The sequence below is a fragment of the Falco naumanni genome, chromosome 1, assembly GCF_017639655.2.
Source record: "Falco naumanni isolate bFalNau1 chromosome 1, bFalNau1.pat, whole genome shotgun sequence".
Taxonomy (NCBI): domain Eukaryota; kingdom Metazoa; phylum Chordata; class Aves; order Falconiformes; family Falconidae; genus Falco; species Falco naumanni.
The window spans coordinates 14281963-14304360 of NC_054054.1; the positions used below are offsets into that span (position 1 = coordinate 14281963).

The following is a 22398-nucleotide window of genomic DNA, read 5'->3' on the forward strand; positions in this document are numbered from 1 at the left end:
CTGATGCAGGTGTGCTGGCACCTTCTATTCTGTGTGTGTATAGGATGCTGGTTGGGTGGTTTTTGTTTTTTTTTGTCTTTCTGATGACAACAAAAACATTCATATCCTTTTCCCCTTCCCCCTTCCTCTGCAACCTGTTAGTATCCACTCCAGGATACGTTTCCTGTCGGTCTTCATGCTCTGTTTGAAAATCAGTGGTTTAGTGCTCTTTGTCTCGTTTTCTCCTCCCTACCAGTGCAGAGTCTCCTGCTTCCTCCAGCAGAGCCTTTTGCCTGCTCCCAGCCTGAGCAAGTACAAAACTTGCTGGTCACAGCTGGGGCTTCTTCGTATGTGGAGTTCCTCCCCCTCTTCACCCATCTTTTCATTCCTATTCCATGTCTCCCAACTTGAGGGCCACTGTGCCATCTAAAATCCTCTTATCAGGGCTTCCTATTCCTTCGTATGTCCCTGAGTATGTCAGACAGGCATTGCAATGGGAAAGGTCAGGATGTAATCAGTGAGGTTCTTGGTGTTTTTCTCTCACAGTCTGCTTATGAGCTTGAGGGCTTTTTGGTGGGGTGAGGAGATGGAGTTTTCTTTCTCATGTGAGATGAGTGAAGGCAAAGATCTTTCTAGTTTCCTTCCTCCTTTTTTGGTTTGTTCCTTAAAGTAAGTCAGAGGTGAAGCTGAACTGTGTTTGTTTCAGATTGGTGTATATATAAGTCTAGTGCGGTGGTTTTTGAGCTGCATCACTGACAGTTTGGAGAGGACTGTGTAGCATGATGCTGTTGGGGCGTATTGCTTCCAGCTGCTCTCCAAAAGAAATAAGAAAAGCGCTTGTCATCTTGCACTGGTTCTTTGGGACATTTTACTGATTAAGGTTGCAACAGTTGATAGGCAGAGGGAGTGCTCTTCACACTTAATGGTGAAAGAGGAAATCTGAGGGACTGTTTTAGGCTAGATTTAATACGAACTACGTTTCTAATACAGAACCCTTGCTCTTTTGTGAAGTATGTGTGGGAATACAGCCATGTCATCTTGTGTTTTGGCTCTTTCTATCCAGCTTCTCATGGTACTGACTGAGACCTTGCTTGGCACCGAGCAGAAGTATTGTTTGAAGCTGGCAAACGCAGTAGCTGTCCCCCTTGCTGTGTGGCACAAAAATGACTAAGGTCACACAGCAAATCAAATGCAGGAACTGAGCTGATGGGGAATTGTCCCATCACCTACCTCTCTACCCCTTGCCCTCTCCTCCTGCTACTCCCCCCCCCTTCCCCAACCTCTTTTGGTTTTATGCTGTATCATTATTTTCCAAGGTGATCACCTCATCTGTTCAGGTCTGTTTTGGGGAGAGGGATATACAGGGCTCAGCAGCAGGCCCTACTGATTAAAAGTCTTTATCAGATGCGCCTTGAGTCCAGTTGTGGAGGCTGTCAGGACTTTGTTGGGGTTTTTTTGATATTGGTTGGGTTTTGGTCACACCACTTCTGCAGGCTGGGGCAGGGGGGAGGGGCGGAGTTTTCAATTGCTCTGTTAATTTAAAAGGTAAAATTATTTTTTTCTCTCCCTCTGATATTCTCCTCCAGGTTCTTGGCCAAAAGGCTTTAGAATAATGAGAATGTCACGGCTGTCAAGAGAGGATGTCAGCACTGCCTTCCTGGGACTGGAGGACTGAAAAGGAGAAGGGACCAGAATTATTTGATACAGGCTGCTTTTGACTACTTCACAATTTGCTGTACTCTGGTGGTGGTGGAAGAACAGGACAGTCTCTCCTGCCTGGTTCTGTGTTACCACCATAGTGGGTTCACCATGAATGTGACAAGTTTATTCTCCTTCACCAGCCCAGCAGTAAAGAGGCTGTTGGGATGGAAGCAGGGGGACGAAGAAGAAAAATGGGCAGAGAAAGCTGTTGATGCGTTAGTGAAAAAACTGAAGAAGAAGAAAGGTGCTATGGAGGAGCTGGAAAAAGCATTAAGTTGTCCTGGTCAGCCCAGCAACTGTGTCACAATTCCTCGTTCCTTGGATGGCCGGCTTCAGGTTTCGCACCGGAAAGGGCTACCACATGTAATTTACTGTAGAGTGTGGCGCTGGCCAGACCTGCAGAGCCATCACGAACTGAAACCGCTGGAATGCTGTGAGTTTCCCTTTGGTTCAAAACAGAAGGAGGTTTGCATCAATCCCTACCACTACAAGAGGGTAGAGAGTCCTGGTAGGTTCTTGCTTGTTTGTACCTTTACACCTTATCTGAACAATGCAAAGTATGGCAATTAATCATGTGACTCATCAGCTTAAATAAGCAGAAGTAGCTGTTTGCGCATGTCAGATTCTTCCTCTGCAATTTATCTGGATGTAAGCATTAATTGGTAGTTCTCGCTTTCACAGGGTGAATGCTTTACTTGTGTAAATATTTTATCAGTATGGAGAGGCATAGTCTTAGTATATGCCTCAAGCTGCTGGCCCTGGTATCACCTGGTTTTGTTGGTGACCACTATCCCTCAATTAATTTTTTTTTTACTGAGTTGTGCAGGTCAGTGAATCTCTGAAACATTGCAAGCTAACGTAAAGGATTATTGCAGTCTATGCTTGAAAACCGTTCTGATGTACTGCGGTAGGAGTGTTCTTATTATTTCCAGATTTTTATTTCACTTTTCACTTTTGTTTCTTCATCACTCAGAAGGTAGTATGTCTTTAGAGTCTCCAACAGTTTTAGCCTTTTGAAAAGACTGAATTTTAGGCAGCAGAATACAGTCCCCTCAACTTAAAGCTTTGTATTAACATTTGGTTGTACTTAAAAGTTTTACTGTCCTGTAAGCACAGTTTGCTTACCTGTTACCCACTTCTCCACTTCTTTTCTAAGGTGCAGTCATTTCTGGCTGTCTCTTCTTCAAAGGCCAAACCTCTTTTTGGTAAATCTCTACTTAATTTTTGTTATGCAAGTTTTTTATCAGGGAATACTTCCAGGGACTAAGATGAAATGTGCTTGGATGTTACCTACACTAGGCTGCAGCTACTTGTGAGGTTGTACAGGGACATCTGCAGGAACACACTGTAGGTGTGGGTGGACTTCCCTGGTTTAAATTTGGGAAGTCCATCTGTGTTAGGCATTTCAGAAACTGTGATGCTGTCTCTGCAGTGTCATGGGCATCTTGAGAACTACAGTAGAAGTAAGACTGTTGCAAGATTGTTTGCTTTTCTGTGGATAAAAATTGCATTTGTCTTGGATCTGCAACACAGCATATCTAGGTGTTAAATATTTTCCTTTGGTGTGTTAGTTGGAAATCATTTGAGTGGCAGAGGTAATACCCATTATGTATGCATGCAGCAGAAGCTTGAACAAAGGAACTCTGCACTGGAAAAACACATCTTAAAAAATTTGAAAACTTAAAAAGAATGTTAAAATTCTTAACAATTCTGTGTTAAGCAGTAGTGGGATAATAAAATAGTCATGTCCTTGTACTGCTAGCTGTCAGCACACGTCTGTGCATTCGGTATTCCAAAATACTTAAAACTAAGATTCCTGAAAGACATCTATTTCTGTCAGACTGAGCAACAGTTGGGCTCTTAACTGTTACTGTAATGTTAAATGACATGTTGTAACTCATTTTGCTTTAATCTTGGAAACAATTACTGACTTTAAGAATGTTTTCATTTGGACCATTTATACCGTATTTGTAAATGTCCTGTCACTTCAATGAGATATACAAAATAAAAATAGAATAGAACTTTCAGAAGATGTCTAACTAAAATGTGCATTTAAGTTGAGTGCCGCTGAGTAGTTTAAGTGATAATCTTGTATTTGGGAAATGGAGGAAAAAGTTATCTGTAAGCCTAAATTCTGGATTGCTCTTTAATTGTTTTTGGATTAGATAAAATCTCTACATTCGTCTACATCCAGCTATGGAATTTTTGCTGGAAAAAAATCCAAAGCAGTAATGTTAATGAAGCTGGAGATGGTAGAAATAAAATGCTTCCCTTTTTGTCCCGAGTACCCTTCTTCAGGAAAAACTGGATACTCTTGGTCAATTGCCTAATAGACAACTGGGCAGTTTTCTTGTAAGTGTTAGGGCTGTAGTCAGTTTGACAGAGCTGGTAGAAGTTTTCAGTCTTTTACAAGCTTAATTGTGCTGCTCTAATCACTTGAAATATTCTGGAGGTAGCTGGTGACTAGGAGCTAGGGTTCATTTCTGCTGAGGTGCTCTGTTAAATCAGGGTCTGGAGGTACTATGTTACATGCATACTGAAATTATGTCTTGAACTTTTAACGGCTTGCCAAAGTGTGAGAATGGGTTTGAAGCCCAGTGTGGTTTTACTGAGGTCTCTGGCTGCGTATGTAAAGGAGAAGGGTTTTATATTTAGTCAGTCACAGATCTGCTGTTGTTTTGAGGGATATTGCATGGAGATGAGTGGGGAGAATATGGCTTTTGGAAACAGGTGATAGCTGAACTCCCTTTTGACATGAAGAGCTGTACTTCGTAACTTAGGACTTCTTTTTTCCTGTCCCTTCCTTGTTCTTGCTGTCCTCCAAGCACTGTCTTTATCTTCATTTCCTGACAGTCACTCCCAAATTCTGCTAACCATTTTTTCCCATTTTTGCCAGGACATTAAACCACCATTATTGCTGCATAAGTGCTTATGCTTTGAGATTAATGGGTAGTGGGAATTCGTGTATGACTCACTGTTTCCAACAGTCTATGGACTCGAGCAGATATCAAGGTTTGTGTTTCCAAGGCTATAATTGCAGCCAGGAGGGTTAGAAATGTACTTGCTCTTGACAAAACAAAATTGGATGCTCAGATTGTGTACGATGCACATTTTGGGTGCAGGGTACATTGTGAAATGTTGGCTCTGCTTGTCTGCAGTGAACTGCTTTGTGCAGATCCAGTTACCAGAGACCTGAAGTGTATGGTGCATGCATAGGATGGCATCTTTATGTTCACTCTTTTGCTGATTGTAGTGTGATTTGTTTCAGCGTCTGTAAGTTTTGAGGAGCAGATTAGTGGTAAATCCTTAAATACGTAATATCAGGTAATGCTTTATGTGGGAAATCAGTGCTATGGATGCATCTCTGTTTTCATGTTGCCAGAGGGATGCATGGGTGTTCTACCTTGATACTTTATTGCACCCTTGCAGTTTAGCTTGATAAGCTTGGAAAACATGAGAGCTGGCATGCTGTGGTGTGTCTCCCAGCTACAAAGCTACACCTGAATCCAAATGAGACTTTTCTGTTAGCCAGGCTAGATAGGAACTGGTTGTATACAGTTGGGAGGTGGTGGAAAACTATCAGCAGTCTCAAATAGGGAGCATCCCAGGTGTCCCTGAGCGCAGGCTCTGCTGCTGCCCGTGCATAAGGAGGAGAACATGGCATCTGGAATGCACGTGGGTGTGATGTGGCGGTACCATATTCATTCCTAGCCTGACCTAGAGGCTCTGTGCAGACACAGGTGACTATCTGATCCTGTGGTGAATTGACCAAGAAAACCGAACAGACAGAAAACTGCTTATTGGCAGGGTTAGCTTGGCAAGCTCAGTGTCCTCGGTTTGCTCACTGCAGTCAGATGGGGGCAAGGCGGCACAGGGTGGAGGCAAGGAAGGGTGACCTTCCTGGGACAGCCTGACACCTGGTCAGCTTGGTATCAGCAAGTTGCCCCTCAGGTGATGACCCGATCTGTGGCAGGGTGCATAAACAGCTCCTGCTTGCTGTGTGGTGCCAGCACAGCTGTTTGTGTGGCTTAGTGCTGAACCAGATCACAGTCATTTTTTCCTTCCCCTGCTGTGTTATCTTCCAGGCTGATCAGAGCAGCGAAGGGGCTGTGGGAACATGTAAGCCAACACAGCCCTGAGGATGACATGTGGGAAGGAGTGGAGGTGGTGGGAAACAAGAGGAGAAAGTAGATGCTGTTTTGTTGCTGTGGATAGAAATACAACCTTGGACTTGGCTGCCAGGAACAAATATCTCCTCAAGACATGTTATAGTACTACTGCTCTTTTGTACGTCTGTTGTGTGCAAAATTGTTTCTGGTGCAGGGTGGCTAATGGCTGTCAAATTTCTCCCTTGGCAAGGCAAAGCAAAGCTTTTCATTAGGGAGGGCAGGGTCTGAATCTGATGCCTGTTAGAAACTGGCACACTCGGCTGGTGTGCTCACTTGGCCGAATCTGTTTTTCTCCTCAGTTTTATGTTTTGGTTTAGAAATACCTGGTTATTAGGCTCATACCTGGTTTAGGACCATCCTTAAGTATGACCAAGTCTTGAGAAATAATTAGGTGTAGAGCGTACGTAGAAGCTGTGAGAAAAAAGTGAATGTGATGTTCCTCGTATCTCTGAAAATACCACAAATGACCTCTCAGGTTTTGCTGGAGAATGTGTGAAATGACATTTGGAAGTCCATTCTGAGATACTTTGTTCCCTTCTGTTCCTTTGGTTTCTGTGGAGATACAGCCTCTGTCGCTTGCCTCTGTCCTCAGTTACGTCAATGGGATCAGGTGAAAGATGTCATCCAGAATTTAGGGGAAAAAATACTTTTTTTTTTTTTTTTTTTTTTAAGCCTGGATCCTGTTTGCTCTGGCAGCAAAACAAAAGGAAAGGGACAGTGAGCAGGGAGGATGAAGAGGTGCTTAAATTGACACTGCTTTAAAAAAAAACCCCAAACCTAAATCACACCTCTAAGGTGACTTTAGGGGAGGTGGTTCAGTTCTTGTGCCTTTAGCTAAAGGGAAGGAAGGAAGGAAGATGAAACAGAATATTTCATTTTCTTAAAGTGCTAGTGAACACTACCTCTTGGTTCCGTCTGATGCAGAATTGTGTTAGTTTGCCTCTACAAAGCGTTCTTGCTCATAAGCCTGCTAGATTGAAAAGGATTTGAGTTTATAGTATGTTACAAAGGAGGCAAAAGAGGCGTTCTCTTTTATGTTTCATGTGTGGGAGTGGTTGTAGGTTCAGAGTGTTTACGTAAACGGCTGTCCCACCCCACAACTGAATGTTGTCTCCTGAGAGTGTGCAGGGTCTAATACCTGCTCAAAGGTCAGGCTTGGGAGAAACCCCCTCTTCATTGAGCTGAGTGAGCTTAAACCTGCCTTGGGAAATGCAGTTAACTTCTCAATATTCATTTCTGGAGGTGCTTACTGATGCTCCATTGTGCTTGAAGCATGCAATCACAGGGATACTAAAACAAGTCAGTCCAGAAGCAGCCAATCTGTCGTCTGAAATATTCTAGTTGCATGTATCAGCCCATTAGCACAGCCACTTGGAGGCAGAGAGTAACTATACTGGTTCAGGTTTTTTGCAATTAGCAATAAAGCGTAGATAAAAAAGGCTGGATGATTTTTCCTCTGTTAAGCTTCTGCTCTTTATAGAGATGTCTGCAGCCTGCTCTATATGATGGAGCTTTATGAAGCCGATGATGCCCATGTTCTATCCAAACTAGGGGATGAGCAGTGGTCGATTTTTCGTGGTGCACTGTCAGAACAGTTAAATTTTCAGTTCTGCCTAAAGATTGTGATGTTCCTTTCCATTATAACCATGAATTCAAGGTGGATGTCTGCTTCAGGAAGCTTGTTTTTGGCAAGAAACATCTTACCTAAGTGTACAGCTGCGTTTTGCCATAAGAACAGGCCAGGTCTCCAGGCTCTGAGGAGAGCGGTAGGTGGTGTGTCGTGCTGGTTTTGCTCCTAGTGTAGACACCTTGCCTATGACTTTAACCTGATTGTTTTCCTATTTGTCTTTGATCTCCCCTGCTATTTGCTCTGAGTCTCCATAAGGCTGCACACCTACTGCAGGCTCCAGGGGTGCAGAAGGAAGCTTAAAACTGGAAATCCAGGATAAGGCAGGTTTAGAAAACACCTACAGGTCCTGGAAGTGAATGCTTCTTGAATGTTCCCTTGTACAGTGCTGCAGCTGTGGTCCTCAGTGAAAGAAAAATAAGGCATATTTAAAGGAGTTTAGTAATGCCATTTGAAATCACACAGATGTTTGTTCATGTATATTGGCGTGGTCATGCTTGTGAGCTCTCTCTCTAGGTACTTTACAGAAAAATGAAATGCGTCAGTTAGTCATCCCCATCTCGTCCCCCTGTACTCAACTGGCCTAGGATCGCTACATATGCTATTGAATATTCCTGAACTGTTTCTAGCCAGGGTAAATTGAGAAGAGGATCGTTAAAAACCCATCATGACCTACTCCTGCGCATCAAACCTGACGCAGCCTGGTGTGGCAGGTTGCCCGTGGGATTGCTAGTACTGCTTTCGGCAAGCAGCAGGGTTCCAGCGCAGCTCCTGGGGCTGTCAAATTGGCAGGTGCTCTGAGTCTGTCAAAATCAAATTTGGAGCCAGGAGAGAAGTTGTGAGTAAGCAGCTAGTCCCTTTAGGACTGTGAGCTTGCATGGCTGGGTTTCTTGGGGTCCTGGGACTTGCTTGGTGGCTGCCACCTGCTAGCACTTGGGAGAACGGGGGTCAGCATGAGAGCCTGCATGCTGTTCACAGCCAAATGGAAGAGCTTTGATGGCCCGGGCTGGAGGGAGCCCAACAGAGCAGCTGCTGGTGCAACTCCCACAGCAGCAGGCCTGGTGGAGGATAACGGCAGCAGCGCCAGGCATTGGAGCGAGGGGGAGAGGGGCCAGAGGAGTGAAGGCGAAAGGGAAGCTGCTCCAGAGAACATAAGGGAGTGGAGAACCAGTGCATGCCTTTGGAGTTAATAGGTAGAACCAAGTTAGAAAAATCCTTGTTCCCATGTGATTTCTATAGCAGGATTTCTGTACCTCTGCAAGCTGGGGGTGAGGGAGCTGAGAGTGCTGTCGCTGGGACGTTTTGCCATATCACTGTGTAATGCTGCTGTTGGGCGTAACTTTAAAAATAGCATGCTGCAACAGGTGGGCACAATTATAGGGTGGTTTCCCAAAATAGCAAGTAACTGTCAGTTTGCTTGGCATGTAGTAGAAAACTTTCTTCATGGCAGTTTTGCAGAATTTGGTTCTAAAATTCCCCACCACAACCAAGCTGGGGGAGAGAGAGGAATTGAAGTAGGCAGAAAGGAGGCAATGGTCTAATAACAGGGTTTTCCTTGTCTAACTTCACCGTGTGTCAGAAAAACAAGCTGCAATAAAAGCATAAAAGTTGTCGAGAAGGATGTGTTTGTGTCCTTTTTATTTCTTTAAAATTAACCACATACAGATGTTTCTTCTGACTTAAAAGACCACACTTCCAAGTTTTAACCCACTCGGTAGGATGGTGACTGTGGCTTTCGTACAGGTAGTTTGAACTCTGGTCTGTGTAAACGTCTGAGTTAATATACACTATCACACTATAACTTCCTCTTATATCAGGACTGCTTCTCCCCCAAATCCGCTTACAAGAACTCCTTTGCTAATGTGCATATAATTAGTACTAAATTCTGAAACTGGCCTTGACAAATCAGTTCAATCAAAATGTTAGCTTATCAGAGCATCCGCAAATAAAATCTAATGTTAGCTGAATATTGTAATGCAGGAAGTGTACTAATATTCCTTGCCAAATGCATTTAGACCAGATGTCTGATGTAAAAGTAAAGTCAGTAAAGCAACAATTGTTTGGGGGTTTTGTGTGTTTTGTGTGGTTTTTTGGTTTTGTGGTTTGTTTTTTTGGGGGGTGGGTGGTTTTTTGTTTTTGTTTGTTTGTTGTTTTTTTTTTAGTAAATACAGTCTTCAGTTGTAACTATATAAAATGACAAATCAATGGGGTCTACTGAAACTGCAAAATAGAAGAGTTGAGGAAGCAAGACGGTTCTCAGGTTTCTCTGGGAGTAGAAAGCCTGGCATGTTTGTGTCACCCAAAACAGGCTGCTGAATAACTACTATTGAGCCTTTTCACTTGCCATTACTAGAACTTAGGTTTGGAGCAAAAGTCTAAAAGGCTGACACTTCTGCCTGTGAGAAAACAGTAAAGCAAAGCTCTGCTACCATAGCCAGTACAGCTTTGCTTAAGCCGGGTGTTACTGGAACAACATGAAGTAGCTAGATCCTCAGAGATTGCTTTTGCCACAACACTATTAATTTTTTTTTTTCTAACCAGAGTAAACCCTATCCTAAGTGTAGACACGTAAGTGTCTTAGTATGTGAGAACTTGTCCTTTGGTCAAAGAATACTCAATTTTGCCAGGTTTTGTTTTGGGCAACGCGGGAAAACCTAATGACATTAGAACTTTCCTTTCTACTTGGTGTTTTATTGTTTACAAGCAAGATCTTGGCAAGACCTTTCAGTCAGCGTGCTTCAGTGACTCCCTAATGCTACAGACAGCAAGCAAAACTAAGCACGTTCAGCTGAGCATACGTTGGTACCTGCTCTGTTCCCACCGTGGGACTGGACTGCTTGCCAGGATGCCACAGCCAGGTTCAGCTGCTGTGGCCTCAAAGGCAGGAAATTAAGCTAGGAATCTTTAGGAGGGTTGAAATTTGTTAGTTTAACGCTGCTGCTGTGGGTTTTTTTTGGTGGTTGTTTCCCCTCCCTCCCCCAAACCCTCATTTTTATTACAACTTCGTCTTTGCAGGATTTTCTATCTGGAGTACAAGCCGCAAGTTCCTCCTCCTGCCCATGTTTTCATACCCATTTCCACATAGCATGAACTTGTGTGTGAGGATTTTCCTCCTTCCCAACCCGCAGTTCTATTTTTCTAGGAAAACATAAGTGGCTTTGCATAAATTCATATGAAAATACAGCTATATGATGCTTGGAAATTAAAGTACATTGTCTAATGATAGTACCATCAGGTCTTCATTAGGGCTGAAGGCCCTGGTGTGCTATAAGCTTGTATAAACTCTTCTGCAGAACATATGATGACTAAATTGTCATGATTCTTAAGAGCAGAAGGTGCAGCAGCAGTTGTTCATCTTTTTCTTTTTCTTTTTTTTTTTTTTCTTCCCAAAAGCTCACAGAAGTAGTAGAATCTACTGTGACAAGGAAAGATGATCAAAATCTGCTTTCTTATTTGTGGCCCCTTGTATTTCATTACCTGATCTTTCAATTTCCAGGCATGGAAGGAGAGATACCTACCCAAATGTTAATGTAACATGGAAAGGGGGAAAAGAGTGAGCCCTTGAGGGAAGCTATCTGTCATTTGGGCTTGTGTAAGATAAACAAAACCCATCTGGATCAAAAGTATGCTACTTTGAAAGTACAGCAGGTCCTTTGGCTTGGATTAGGTGGTTTTTTTTTTAATAGAGAAACTTTTTTTAAAATAAGTTATATTGATAAATGGGAGACTTCCTGTGTTTGCTAAAATCATTATCTCCAGAATGTGAAAATCGAACAAAAAAGAAAACCAAGAAAATCTTTACTCTAGGACAGCACACCTGTTAGTTTTCTGAAAAACAGGATGACATGCTGGGGACAGAAAGAAGAGAGATCAGTAGCGTTCTTCAAAGGCCACCACTACATTTTCATAAAAGCATTTATTTCTTAGTGTGGTTAGTTGGAACATTTATCTGAACAACCAGGTTGTCTTTAGTATAGCTTTTGTATTTTAGCATTCTTGGCTCTTAGATCAAATAGCCCTGTGGGTGAAATAGCCCTGTAGCTGTAATTTCTTTAATACAGCTCCAGTTGTTTGGTACGGGCATACTCTGGATATTATTTGAATGGTAAAAACAAGCTACCCAGTTCCCAGGCTGTCTTGACAGATACAGCATCTCTTCTTAGCTACAGTTCCACAAAATACCCTGCCTGACTTCCAGGTGATTTATCTTCCTCTTCATTACTAGTAGCATTACTGCTAGTCGTCATGTATTAACTCTCAACTCCAGGTCCACGTTGACACAAAATATTGGAGCACAGTTGAGTCTCAGTATAGCCCATAAAACCTTTTAACTGGTGTTTGAGAAGGTTTGGAAATCAAGCTGTTGGATGGCTTGTGGTTCTACTCAATTAACTGGTTTTAACCATTTTAATATTAAGTTGGATTTGCAAATCTGTTGCAGTAGCTTTTCAAGACAACAGTGTATTTAGTAGTATGTTTCCTTTAAATATATGCACCCCTACTGAATAGAAACAATGATTATTGAAAAAAAAAATCATATATTTTTTTGTTTGTGTTCCTTTCCGCTGAAGAAGGTAAAGAGGAAGGGGAAAAATTCTGTCTGGAAACTTCTAGAGCAGCATCCTGTGGAGATCCACACAGCAAAGATGTGTGCTGCTTCATTATTTTATAGCAACAGGTGTGCTGGCTTAGCACAGAATAACTCTTCTCGTGCTTTCTCCCCTTCAATTATACCTCTTCCTGGAGCTGGCAGCTGCAACAGAGATCAGCCTCCTCCCCTGCTGTACTGAGCCTCAGTAATTTGTTATTCCATATGGTTGAGGTTTGCAACTCAACCAGAAGCTCAGCGCCTTACACAGGGGTGAGGGGAGCAAGGAGGCTAGGCATCCCTCTATGTTTTGAACTCTTGGCATCCTTCCATATGTGCAAAGGGTCCAGTCCCTGCTCAAGTCTTCACTCTTGAGTGAACAGCATTCAGATTAACTCATTTGTGACTCCAGTAGGCGCAGCTAGCCTGCAAAAAAGTCTGAGCTGCAGAAAGATCAGGTTATGGCAGTGAGTGACTGTCTTGGAATTTGACTAATTAGAGCGCTTTAGTCTCTGTCCCACCTGACATGGCCTTTCAGGGCTTTTAATCCTCATTTAAGGTTGTATGTATGCAGGGAGGATGTGAATTAGGGGCAGCGCTCAAACTAAATTCTGCAAGAGTATTTTTGAGACAATTTGTGCTGTATCAGTATCAGTTGTATTCTTTTTTCTCCTCCTTCCCCCTTTTCCATATGTATTTTGAAGAATTTGACATTTAATGATTTGAGGTTGAAGTAGCTGAACAAAAAGTATAGGTTTGCATGAGGGAGAGTTGGGAAGAGGAGGCTTGTTCTTCTTTCAAGTCTTAAATGTCACCAGTGTTTCTGCCCAACAGGAGAAAACATGTATACACCTTGGCAAAATCTGGCACTGCTTTATTTTAATTACAGAAAGCATACAGAAAATATCCTGTTCTCCTGCTATTTTAAAATGCTATAAATCACGTGGCTTCCTGTGATGTCATATATGTCATTGTTTAATGGGAGGTAGGGCGGTGGGAAATGTAGGTATATACTTTCTGCACAGATTACTTTCAGAGAAGTTAATGGTTTGACCTTCATCCATAGGAAAGGAAGAGATAGGAAAGATGTATTTTTAATGCTCGGAAAAGTAAGGAAGAATCATAAAGGCAGGAGAAGGAAAATACTTTTTTAACACATGATCTCATTGTTACTTTTTTCACTGGTAATTTATTAGCCCAGCAAAAGTTGACTATGACAAATAAATAGTGCTTGACCTCACTGCAAAAGGACTGCTAGGTTCAAGCTTAATTCTGAGAGATCCTAATATTCAGGGAGATTGGGTTTGACATTTGCCATGTTGTGAATGAGAGGATTTGTGATGTCCACGTGAATGTTGATGGACTTTTTTTTTTTTTTTTTTTTTTAAATGGCTTTTTCCAGTGACATGTGAGGACAGTTGCATTAGAGGCAAGGGACAGTCTGCACAGCTGAGGGAGATGCAGCTTCTCCTTGGAAGTTTTGCAATTGAGAACTTCCATAGAATGACAGATAGATGTGTTGGCTTTTAGGTGAAATAGCCCTGTGGGTGAAATTGCCTTGTAGCTGTAATTTCTTTAATATAGCTCCACTTGTTTGGTTTGTTTCAGAAAATGCCATAGTTAGGAATGTCATGTATTCCTTGTATAGTGGAGTTGGTTAATTAAAAATTTCATATTTAAACAAATCAACTTGGGGGTGACATCTGCCTCAAGTATTTGAGATACGTTGGAATCTCAGTGAAGCTGCTCTAAGAAAGTGAGACGTCAGGTTAAATATTTAAAACCTGCTATTGACTTTTAAGGGGCAGCCTTAATTGCAGTAGTGAGGGTTGGGTTTGGTTGGTTTTTTTTCAGTGTATGTTCAATGAAGATTCCCAGTATAAAACTTTTCATGCATTAATGCCACTAGCGGGCAGAAATCTGGTGGCTTAATTTCTCCCTTAGGCGTAAACCAAAAAAAAGAGTAAGGGAAACCTGCTGCTGGTTTGTTTTTTTGTTGGTTTTTTTTTTGTTTGTTTGTTTTTAATTTAGTTAATCTGTGACTTGCTTTAGAAATAGTGACTGAGTTGATTGAGTTTTCTGTGTGGCATCCTTTTGTACCTGTTTTAGACATGGACCCAGACCTTGGGTCTGGTCTAAGTGTTGAGCGATGTCCTGATACTCTTGGGCTCCAGGACACTCATGTGAATATCTGAATGGTTCTGTATAAGCAAAGTGCTAGAACAGTGAAGTTGCCCCAGTGTCCTGGAAGAACCTGTTTGTCTTGGCAAGAAGATGTTTTTTTTTGCAATTAGTTTGTAATTGAGCCTTTTATTGAAGCAGCTATCTCTGAAACACCTTTCTTAATCTGAGTGGTAATTACGTGAATATAGGCTTGTAGTGTATGTGTGCTCTTGTTCCTTTTCTGTGTGCCCACCAGATGTTGGAGGCAAGGCAGGAGTCTCCAGGAGAGGGGATGGTAGCCTGGCTTCCTTTTGCTGTTTTTTGTGGGTTTTCAGCACCCTCCCTTGAAGGCGGGCTATCTTGGGGGCTTTCTTCCAGTCCTGCTCAGCCATGGAGGTGCTGAAGGGGGGCAGATGTGGAGAGGAATACAATTCCACTACTCTGTGCACTCATCTCCCTCACCTCATCCTTGCCTCTCCTCTTACCCCTGTCACCCAAAAATCTTAAGCTATAAGAAGACTAGCTTTTAGTCCTTCGAGTAGCTTGGACTTTGCTGTGTGATGTTCAAAGATAGAAACTGAGGCACTGGAACAAGAGCTGATTAGTTTGTCTTAGTGTATCTGGTACAATGTTCGTATTCCCAGTTAAAAAGAGACCTTTGTTTTCCTGCTGGTGAAGGAGGCCTTGGGAGTGCGGTGAGACTCGTAGTTTCTGATGTGTGTTTCTCTGATCCCATAGTAGCATGTAGTTGGGGCTCAATTGCTGCTCGGTTGGTTTTTTTGAACTACATAATTTTGTTTAAATTGCGCACTTTGTAAACTGACTTGAAGAGTTAATAACTGTTTTAATACTAACTTGTAAGAACGTAGTCCAGGTTAAAAATGAAATTACAGCTGTTGACACCAGACTGAGTTCAAGGCCTATTAGTATTAGTATTGTCCTCAGAAAAATATCTGTCCTTATTAGCAAAGTTTTGGGTTACGGGCCATTACGTGATTAGCAGGATCACAAGTGCAGCAAAATGAACTGCATGTCAGCAATGTAATGTGCTTACTTCCCAGCATTTCTTTGTGTGAATAAAGCTAAAACACAGCATTGTGGTTTGTTCTTGGCTCTTCTTCGCTGGCCCTCTGTGAAAACAAGCTCTCATCTGGCAAACCAGGTAGCTAGCATGATCGCTGTGGATTCAAGCTATGCAGTAACCAGATATAAGGAAAAGAGTTCTTGCTTAGACATGCACTCCTAGATTTGACTACGTTGTTTTTAAGACAGATGTGAATATGCCTTAGGGGAGGAAGAATTTGGCTTTTTTTCCCCTGTATAGCCTAGTCCATCAGAACTGAGTCTCTAACGCTGTGGCTTTTCCCTCTTTCTCCCTTTCCAGTCCTTCCTCCGGTGCTGGTTCCAAGGCACAGTGAGTACAACCCTCAGCACAGCCTCTTGGCCCAATTCCGCAACCTGGGACAAAATGAGCCCCACATGCCGCACAATGCTACTTTCCCGGACTCTTTTCAGCAACCCAATAGCCACCCGTTCCCCCACTCGCCCAACAGCAGCTATCCAAACTCGCCTGGAAGCAGCAGTAGCACCTACCCGCATTCTCCTGCCAGCTCAGACCCAGGAAGTCCTTTCCAGATGCCAGGTACAGTCAACTTTGGTTCCCCATGAGAAGGGGTTGGACGTCGCTGATACCATGATTTTTTTGCTTGAATAATGCCAAATTATGAGCCAACACTTGTGTTCAGTAGCAAGCTGAGAGATGTAAAATAATAAAGACTATGTAATCACTTTGTCTAGTAATAATATTGAGGATTTTAATATTGTGCCTCTCTCACTGTTACAATGTTACAGTAAAACTCTTCTGGGGCAGAGGGAGGGATTCAGAATGTTTTGGGGACCAGTTCCACAGTTTAGACCACAAAGTATAATGTTTAATGCACAAGAAGTGTAATGCTGGAGATCATCCTTGCTTAGGAAAGAGATAACCAGAAGTCCAGCACAAGGCTTTAATTCTGCAGAAGGATGTTTCTCAAGGGGACTATGCTATGGCTGCTTGATAAAGTTTATTTACATAATGACGTAATTTCAAGAAACAAGTATACTTCAACAGAAAAATTGTTCTTTAAAGCCCTGGAAAGAAATCTTCAGACTGTTTAACTTCCTAAAGTCAAAGATGTAACAACCTTTCTTTTGTCGAGTGATGTCTGTAGAAAATTCTGTAAAGCTTTTTTATGGTCTTTCCATGTGGATGTATAAAAATACTGTAGAAGCAGTCTGTGACACATTTCTTTATCTAAGTGCTAGGAGAAGGATTCCATACAAATACTTGCAGTGCTCTGTTTGCATGTTTTCTTCCGGGGCTGAAGGAGGGCATGTGTAAACAAAGCGGCAGACTTGTAAAAATCTGTTTTCTATTACTTGAAATGAACTTCCATAGATTTCTGCTGCTGATATGTATTTTTCTTTAAAATTTTCTCTTGTGAGTGGAGACTGCTGAATTTGCAGAGGCAGGAGGGAAGGAAGGAGAGTTGGTATTGGCTTTTCTAATTTTTTTTCACTTTTTTTAAAGTGAAAAGTTGCCACAAAGCCAGCTGTGTTTCCTTCCTTTTTTTTTTTTTTTTCTTTTTAGTAAAAATGATTGGTGTGATTGAGGCTCTTCCAGCAGAGATAAAGGCTTCTCTGGCAAGGTCTTCCTGAACACTGGCTTGTGGAAGTTCTCTTGATCTTTCAGGGTCTGTTCTGTTCACATGCCCATGAAGACAAGCCAACAGCTGCAGTCAAGAAATTGAACTAGAGGAGAGGTCAAGATACTGACATCCTTCATGCTTAGCTCTGGATAGTTGTCTGTCTTGCACTGATGGGGAAAGAGGGTGACTTTTGGAAAATACAAAAAAAAAAAAAAAAAGAGGAGCAAAGCAGTTATCCAGAGATCTTGAAAACTTTTAGATACTGGCTGATTTGCTGCCTGTGGCCTTACAATCTTGTTTCTCTATCTGTGCATCACCAACATGTTTGCACACAAATGAACATTTAAGGCTTAGTAAAACACGGGGTTTAAAACTCCAGGGCAGAGTGTTAAGCTTTTAATGCAGTCCTGTTGTTGTCTCAAGTCTTTCTCCACTGCTGTCTCTTGTCCAACTGAGAGTATCCAAGTAAGGGAATTAGCAAGGTACCTGCCAGCATTAGATGTAAAGCTCTCAGCAGAGTATCTGCTAAACAATAAGCAGCTAATAGATTGCATTAACATGTGTTTTCTTAAAAAAAAACAAAAACAACAAACCACACCACACCAAAACAACAACTAAACCCCAAAACTTACAAAGCAGTAGTGGTATGATTCTCCTGCCTTTTGTTGATGCTAATTTGATTTTGGAGGTTTTGGAGACCCCTGTGATTATTTGCTGTGGTAGTTTGCAGTCCATGCTCTCAGTAGTGGAAGTAAATGTGGGATGAGCAGCAGCCATGTTTGCCAGGATAGTACAGTGCTAATCTAATCTCAGCTTTTGCAGTGAAGCCTTGCAGGGATCAAGCCAGGCTTTCTTTCTTTTGCATGCATCTCTGCACAGTTGATTGGAAGGAGAGTGTCCTCTGATGTATTGGGAAATAGTGACTTTGGCAACTTCCTGCAGCTTCTAAGAAGCCATTTGGGAAACTTTCCCAGAAGTGGAATAGGCAGCTGAAGGGCAATGCGAGTACCTGGCTGGAACACTTCAAACAGGGCTAAAAGCAGCATGTTAGTGAGTACAGTCATTGTGCACAGGCTAGTTTTATGGGAGTGATTCAGTCCTGCACAGGGCAGTACAGCTGGTAAGAGACACTGACAGATGAGTTCTAGACCCAGACTTCTGTAGAATTTGGGTTCATGAAAACTTTCTACTGTTGCCAACCTAGGAAAATAGAGCTAATAACTTGCAATGACAATAATAAGGTCCTGAATAGATCTGGGATGTTTGCATACTTTGCTGATGGAATCATGTTGGAGACAGAAAACTTCGAACTGGAAGTTTTCTGCCTGAACTTCTGTTCATATTTACCATATTAGGTACCTACTTCTGGCCTGGTCCTGAGACCTTTTTGTTTCTTAATGTCTATATGTCACTTTGAACATGCAAAAAATGTAGGCTGGAAGCATAGCTGAGTTTTATTTTGCAGCTTGACTGTGGGGAAGTGACTTGTTTTTATTGCAGTTGTGCTTAATATGCACAATAATTCTTTGCTGTTCTGATTCAAGGTCCATGATTGCTTTCTCAGATTGCTGGTAGGTGGAAGTTTATTGCTGAGTCAGGCTGGAAGCTTTTCCAGACCAAAACTGTTTATGTGGTTATGTATATATACTTTAAAGAGAGGAAAGGACTTGTGTGTCTCTGCCTTTTCTATATTTAGCTGATACTCCCCCTCCTGCTTACCTGCCTCCGGAAGATCAGATGACACACGATACCTCCCAGCCAATGGATACCAACATGATGGCACCCGCAATTCCCCCTGACATACACAGAGGAGGTAAAAACACTTCCTTCTTGTTGTCTTAAGAGTAAAGAACTTTCAGGATTTACTTTTAATAATTGAGTTTTGATTTTGGCTGTATGTTTATGGAATTTTTGGCTGTAGAAAATAAAAAAACCCAGACGTAATTTTTTGTGGTGTTGTGAGGGATGAAATAGTAAATCTGGAGATGAAAATTTATAAATGTAAATATTTATTTAGGATAAGAAACTATCATATGACTCTTTAAAAACATAAAATTTATGAGGTTTATTACTTTCTTACTCCTAACCAACTCAATGACCAAAGTAATTTTATGTTTTGTATCTGGAACTTCCACTAATCACTGAACAGCAAGAATTCCTGTGATGCTGCACATTTCTGTGTGTGATGCTGAAATTACATGTATGCAAGGAAAGGAATCCCTTTTTCTCTATTACGATTACATTGATTTACTGGAAAAATGCAGTTAATGCTATATAAAGCCTACTGAGTTGTGGATGACAGTAGGTATGGTCAAGTATAGCTCTCCAAGTAAAGACTTAATCAGAGGATAGATGCTAATACTGACAGTTTATATAAACACCCAGACATATTTTACATGGGCAACTGGAAACTTTTTTTTCCAGTGAGACAGTACATCTCATGAAATGGTGTTTTCTTAGTGTTTTTCCCCTGAATTCTAAACTTCAGTCCTTAAAGTGTATGCTTTGATTTTAATAATTTACTATTCTCCTGGTCATAAGGGTGTTTGAAGTTTTTGGTTTTTTTGTATTTTGTGTTGTAGCACCTTCTCTCCCCATTTTTGTTCCATCTTTGAGTCGTGCAGCGATAGCACTTGGTTTGGAATTCAGAGCTGTGCGCCTGAGGTGTGGTATTGCTACAGACTCTAAAATCTGTATTAAAAACCTATTGCTTTATGACTGTGACACACACATCTTTTTACACATTGCCTTTTAAAGCCTTTGCAGCCAGCCATGACTGCTAAGTAAAGGATTTAGCACATTCATCACACTGTGAGAAATAGCCCTTTTAGAGAACACATAAGCTTGCACAGTTGTGGCCCATGCCAAGAAAGAGCAGCAAGCTGGATGCTGTGCCAGAATGATTATCAAGATCACAAGCCTATGAACAATCTAGCTGTTGTTTGATTTTTTTTTTTTTTTTTTTTTACTTGTTTTGTTGCTAAGCTTGATTTCTGGTTTCAGGAAGTATATTTGCCCTCTCAGAACTATTTGGATAGCTTTTGTGCTAACCTGTTTACACTCTGCATGGAATGAATTTTGCATGTGATAAATTCAGTCTGTAGCATTTCCACTTTCCACTGATCCAGTACACTAGGTGTGTATGTATAGTCCTTGCTGGCCCAAAGTATGTTTATCAATGTTTATGCCTAACTGCAGACCTTTGCATGTTTGTCCTTCTCACAAAATGCACAAGATAGAATTCCTCTATTACATGAGAGTTGATAAAGATAAAAGTGTTTATGTTTTTATTCTTGCTTTTTAACTTTCAACCATTTCAAAATAAAAATTGTCTGTTAGTATTTTTCCCTCTTCATACTTTAATACAATGGATTTTCATCTTCATCCCTTCATTTAAAGAAAACAAACAAAACCCAAAACCCACCACCACAACGAAAAAATCCCTTACTTCTGTGTGCCTTCATGTGTTTATTATTCATATATATGTATGCTGTAACTGCAGTACTTTAAAAAATCTGCTGCAGGTTGTAAAATACGAGGTTTTACTGTGAACTTACTGCAGCATTTTTGTTGCAAACTTTTTAGAAGCATGTTTTTCACAGTGATTTGTTAGTCTTAAGAGATTTGATTTAACAAGCTGCATCCTGTCAGTGAAGTAGGGTAATTTCCATTGTTGGCCCATGCTGGGAATAGAGAGACTAAACGCACCTGCTCTGCATGACTTAAAGCAAATGTAAGGAAGTTAGTATGAAATCTGTGTGAGAGAGATATGATTAATTCTGCAAGAATGGCCAGCTGGCAAGGTTTCTTCCTGACTTTGAGAACTGGGGCAAAGCTGCAGCTTTGATAATTGCTGGCATCTTCATGGGAATTAAAAGTGTAGTAACCTCTTACTAATAATTAATGACTGATAGATTATTTTTTTTCCCCCACAGTGATGTGGAAGGATAGAAAATGCTAAGGTATCAGCATAGGTCAGCCCCTGTTTACCAGTGTTTTAAGCATTATTGGTCAGCAATAAACACTGCTTAGAAGTTTTGCACAGGGATGTAGGATATGTTACCCTGCTTTTGATTATTTGCCACCTTTTGTATCTGCTATGTACTGCTGCTTTTGAGGGGTGTTTGGTTTTTGTTTTGCATGTGTCAGTAAACCTATAGCAGTATGATCTGTGAACAAAAGAAAATGTGAATACTAGTCTTAGTTGACTGCTTCCAGTAAAGACTTGGGGCTGGGGGAGGGAAACCTCTAGGCAAAGAAACAACTTTTCCCATAATACCAACCTGATTTTCATTTTAGCACTTTGACCTGTAGTTGGAGCTTTAATTTGCAAAGTTGGTATTTTAGCAGCAAGTCCAACTGTGCTAGGCTTAGCAGTGAAATAGTCTTGTTCATTCAAAAGAAACCACATAAAGCAACCACATCCCTTCACTAGCCTCCTTTTATTTGGAAGCAGTTTAATGATTTGTAGCTGTATTTGGCACTTGAAAGAATGCACACTGGGTGGAGGTATCAGAAGAAGGTTATGCTGCTGTTGGACGCCCAGTGGGAAACTTTTTGGTAAAGACCTTCTGTATCATTGGGAGAAATTGTTCCCTGTGCACAGTCACAAGTGTTACCTCAAGCATTTCATGTGTTTCTAGAGCTTGGTGGGTAGAAGTCGTGAACTAGGAATTTCCTGTTGGCATTCTGCACAATTCCCAGATTCGGTTAGGAGCTGCTGAGGAGGAGCTTCTTGTTACCAGAGTCTGGAAAACCATGTTCTGAGAAACATGCTATTACTCAACAAGTAATTCTTTTGGTGATGAACAGTTGCAGATTTTGCATTTGGTAGTACTTGATGAATAAAATGTTCTCGTTAAATAATATCTTCCTCCATTTCATCTGCCTTTCAGCCCAGCGCAATTGTTAGGATCCTGCTCATTAGGCTTTTGTTCAGCCTCCAGTCCCAAGCAGTATCTATTCATACAGAAGATGTCTTTCATGCATGTTCTGCAGAGAAATGTCAGTCTCCCTTAGTTGTTGAAGTCTCCTACCCTTACCCCAAGAAGCCCAGGAGAAAGATTTGTGCACGGCCTGCATGCTGAAAGATTGATCTGCTGACTGTACGTTTAAGCTACCTTGTTACACTTCTTGGGACCCAAAGTTACAAATGGTCTCTTGTGCAATTGTGTGGTGACGTTTCTCCCTGTCACTATACGACTTTGCAGTAAGCACAGAGGTGACTTGTAATTTGGTAGCTGAGGAAAATGAACTGAAGTAGAACTTAATTTACTAAATTGGAAAGAAAGCCAAGCTGTATAATTGCAGCATTTCTCTGCTCTGTGGGCCCACACCACAGTGTGTTGGAGAAAATACAGTAGGGATATTGCGGCACTGCTTGGTATGTGCCCAGGAGCTTTCTGCACTTTTCTGTTGATATCTAGGGCAAACCTTTATCTCTTCTGAGTCTTGTACAAGTAAAGTTGAGGTGAGATTATTCTG

At 41.5% G+C, this 22398-nt stretch overlaps 1 protein-coding gene across 2 annotated transcripts in view; it reads left to right on the forward strand.

Moving 5' to 3' along the window:
- SMAD1 (SMAD family member 1) overlaps positions 1 to 22398 on the forward strand; it is a 48643-nt gene that overhangs the window by 20218 nt on the left and 6027 nt on the right. For both annotated transcript variants that reach the window (XM_040582172.1, XM_040582162.1), the window contains exons 2-4: positions 1566 to 2188; positions 15612 to 15869; positions 18611 to 18727. In XM_040582172.1, coding sequence (XP_040438106.1) covers positions 1789 to 2188; positions 15612 to 15869; positions 18611 to 18727 — 775 coding nt within the window. In that variant the 5' untranslated portion in view covers positions 1566 to 1788. The remainder of the gene's footprint in view (positions 1 to 1565; positions 2189 to 15611; positions 15870 to 18610; positions 18728 to 22398) is intronic.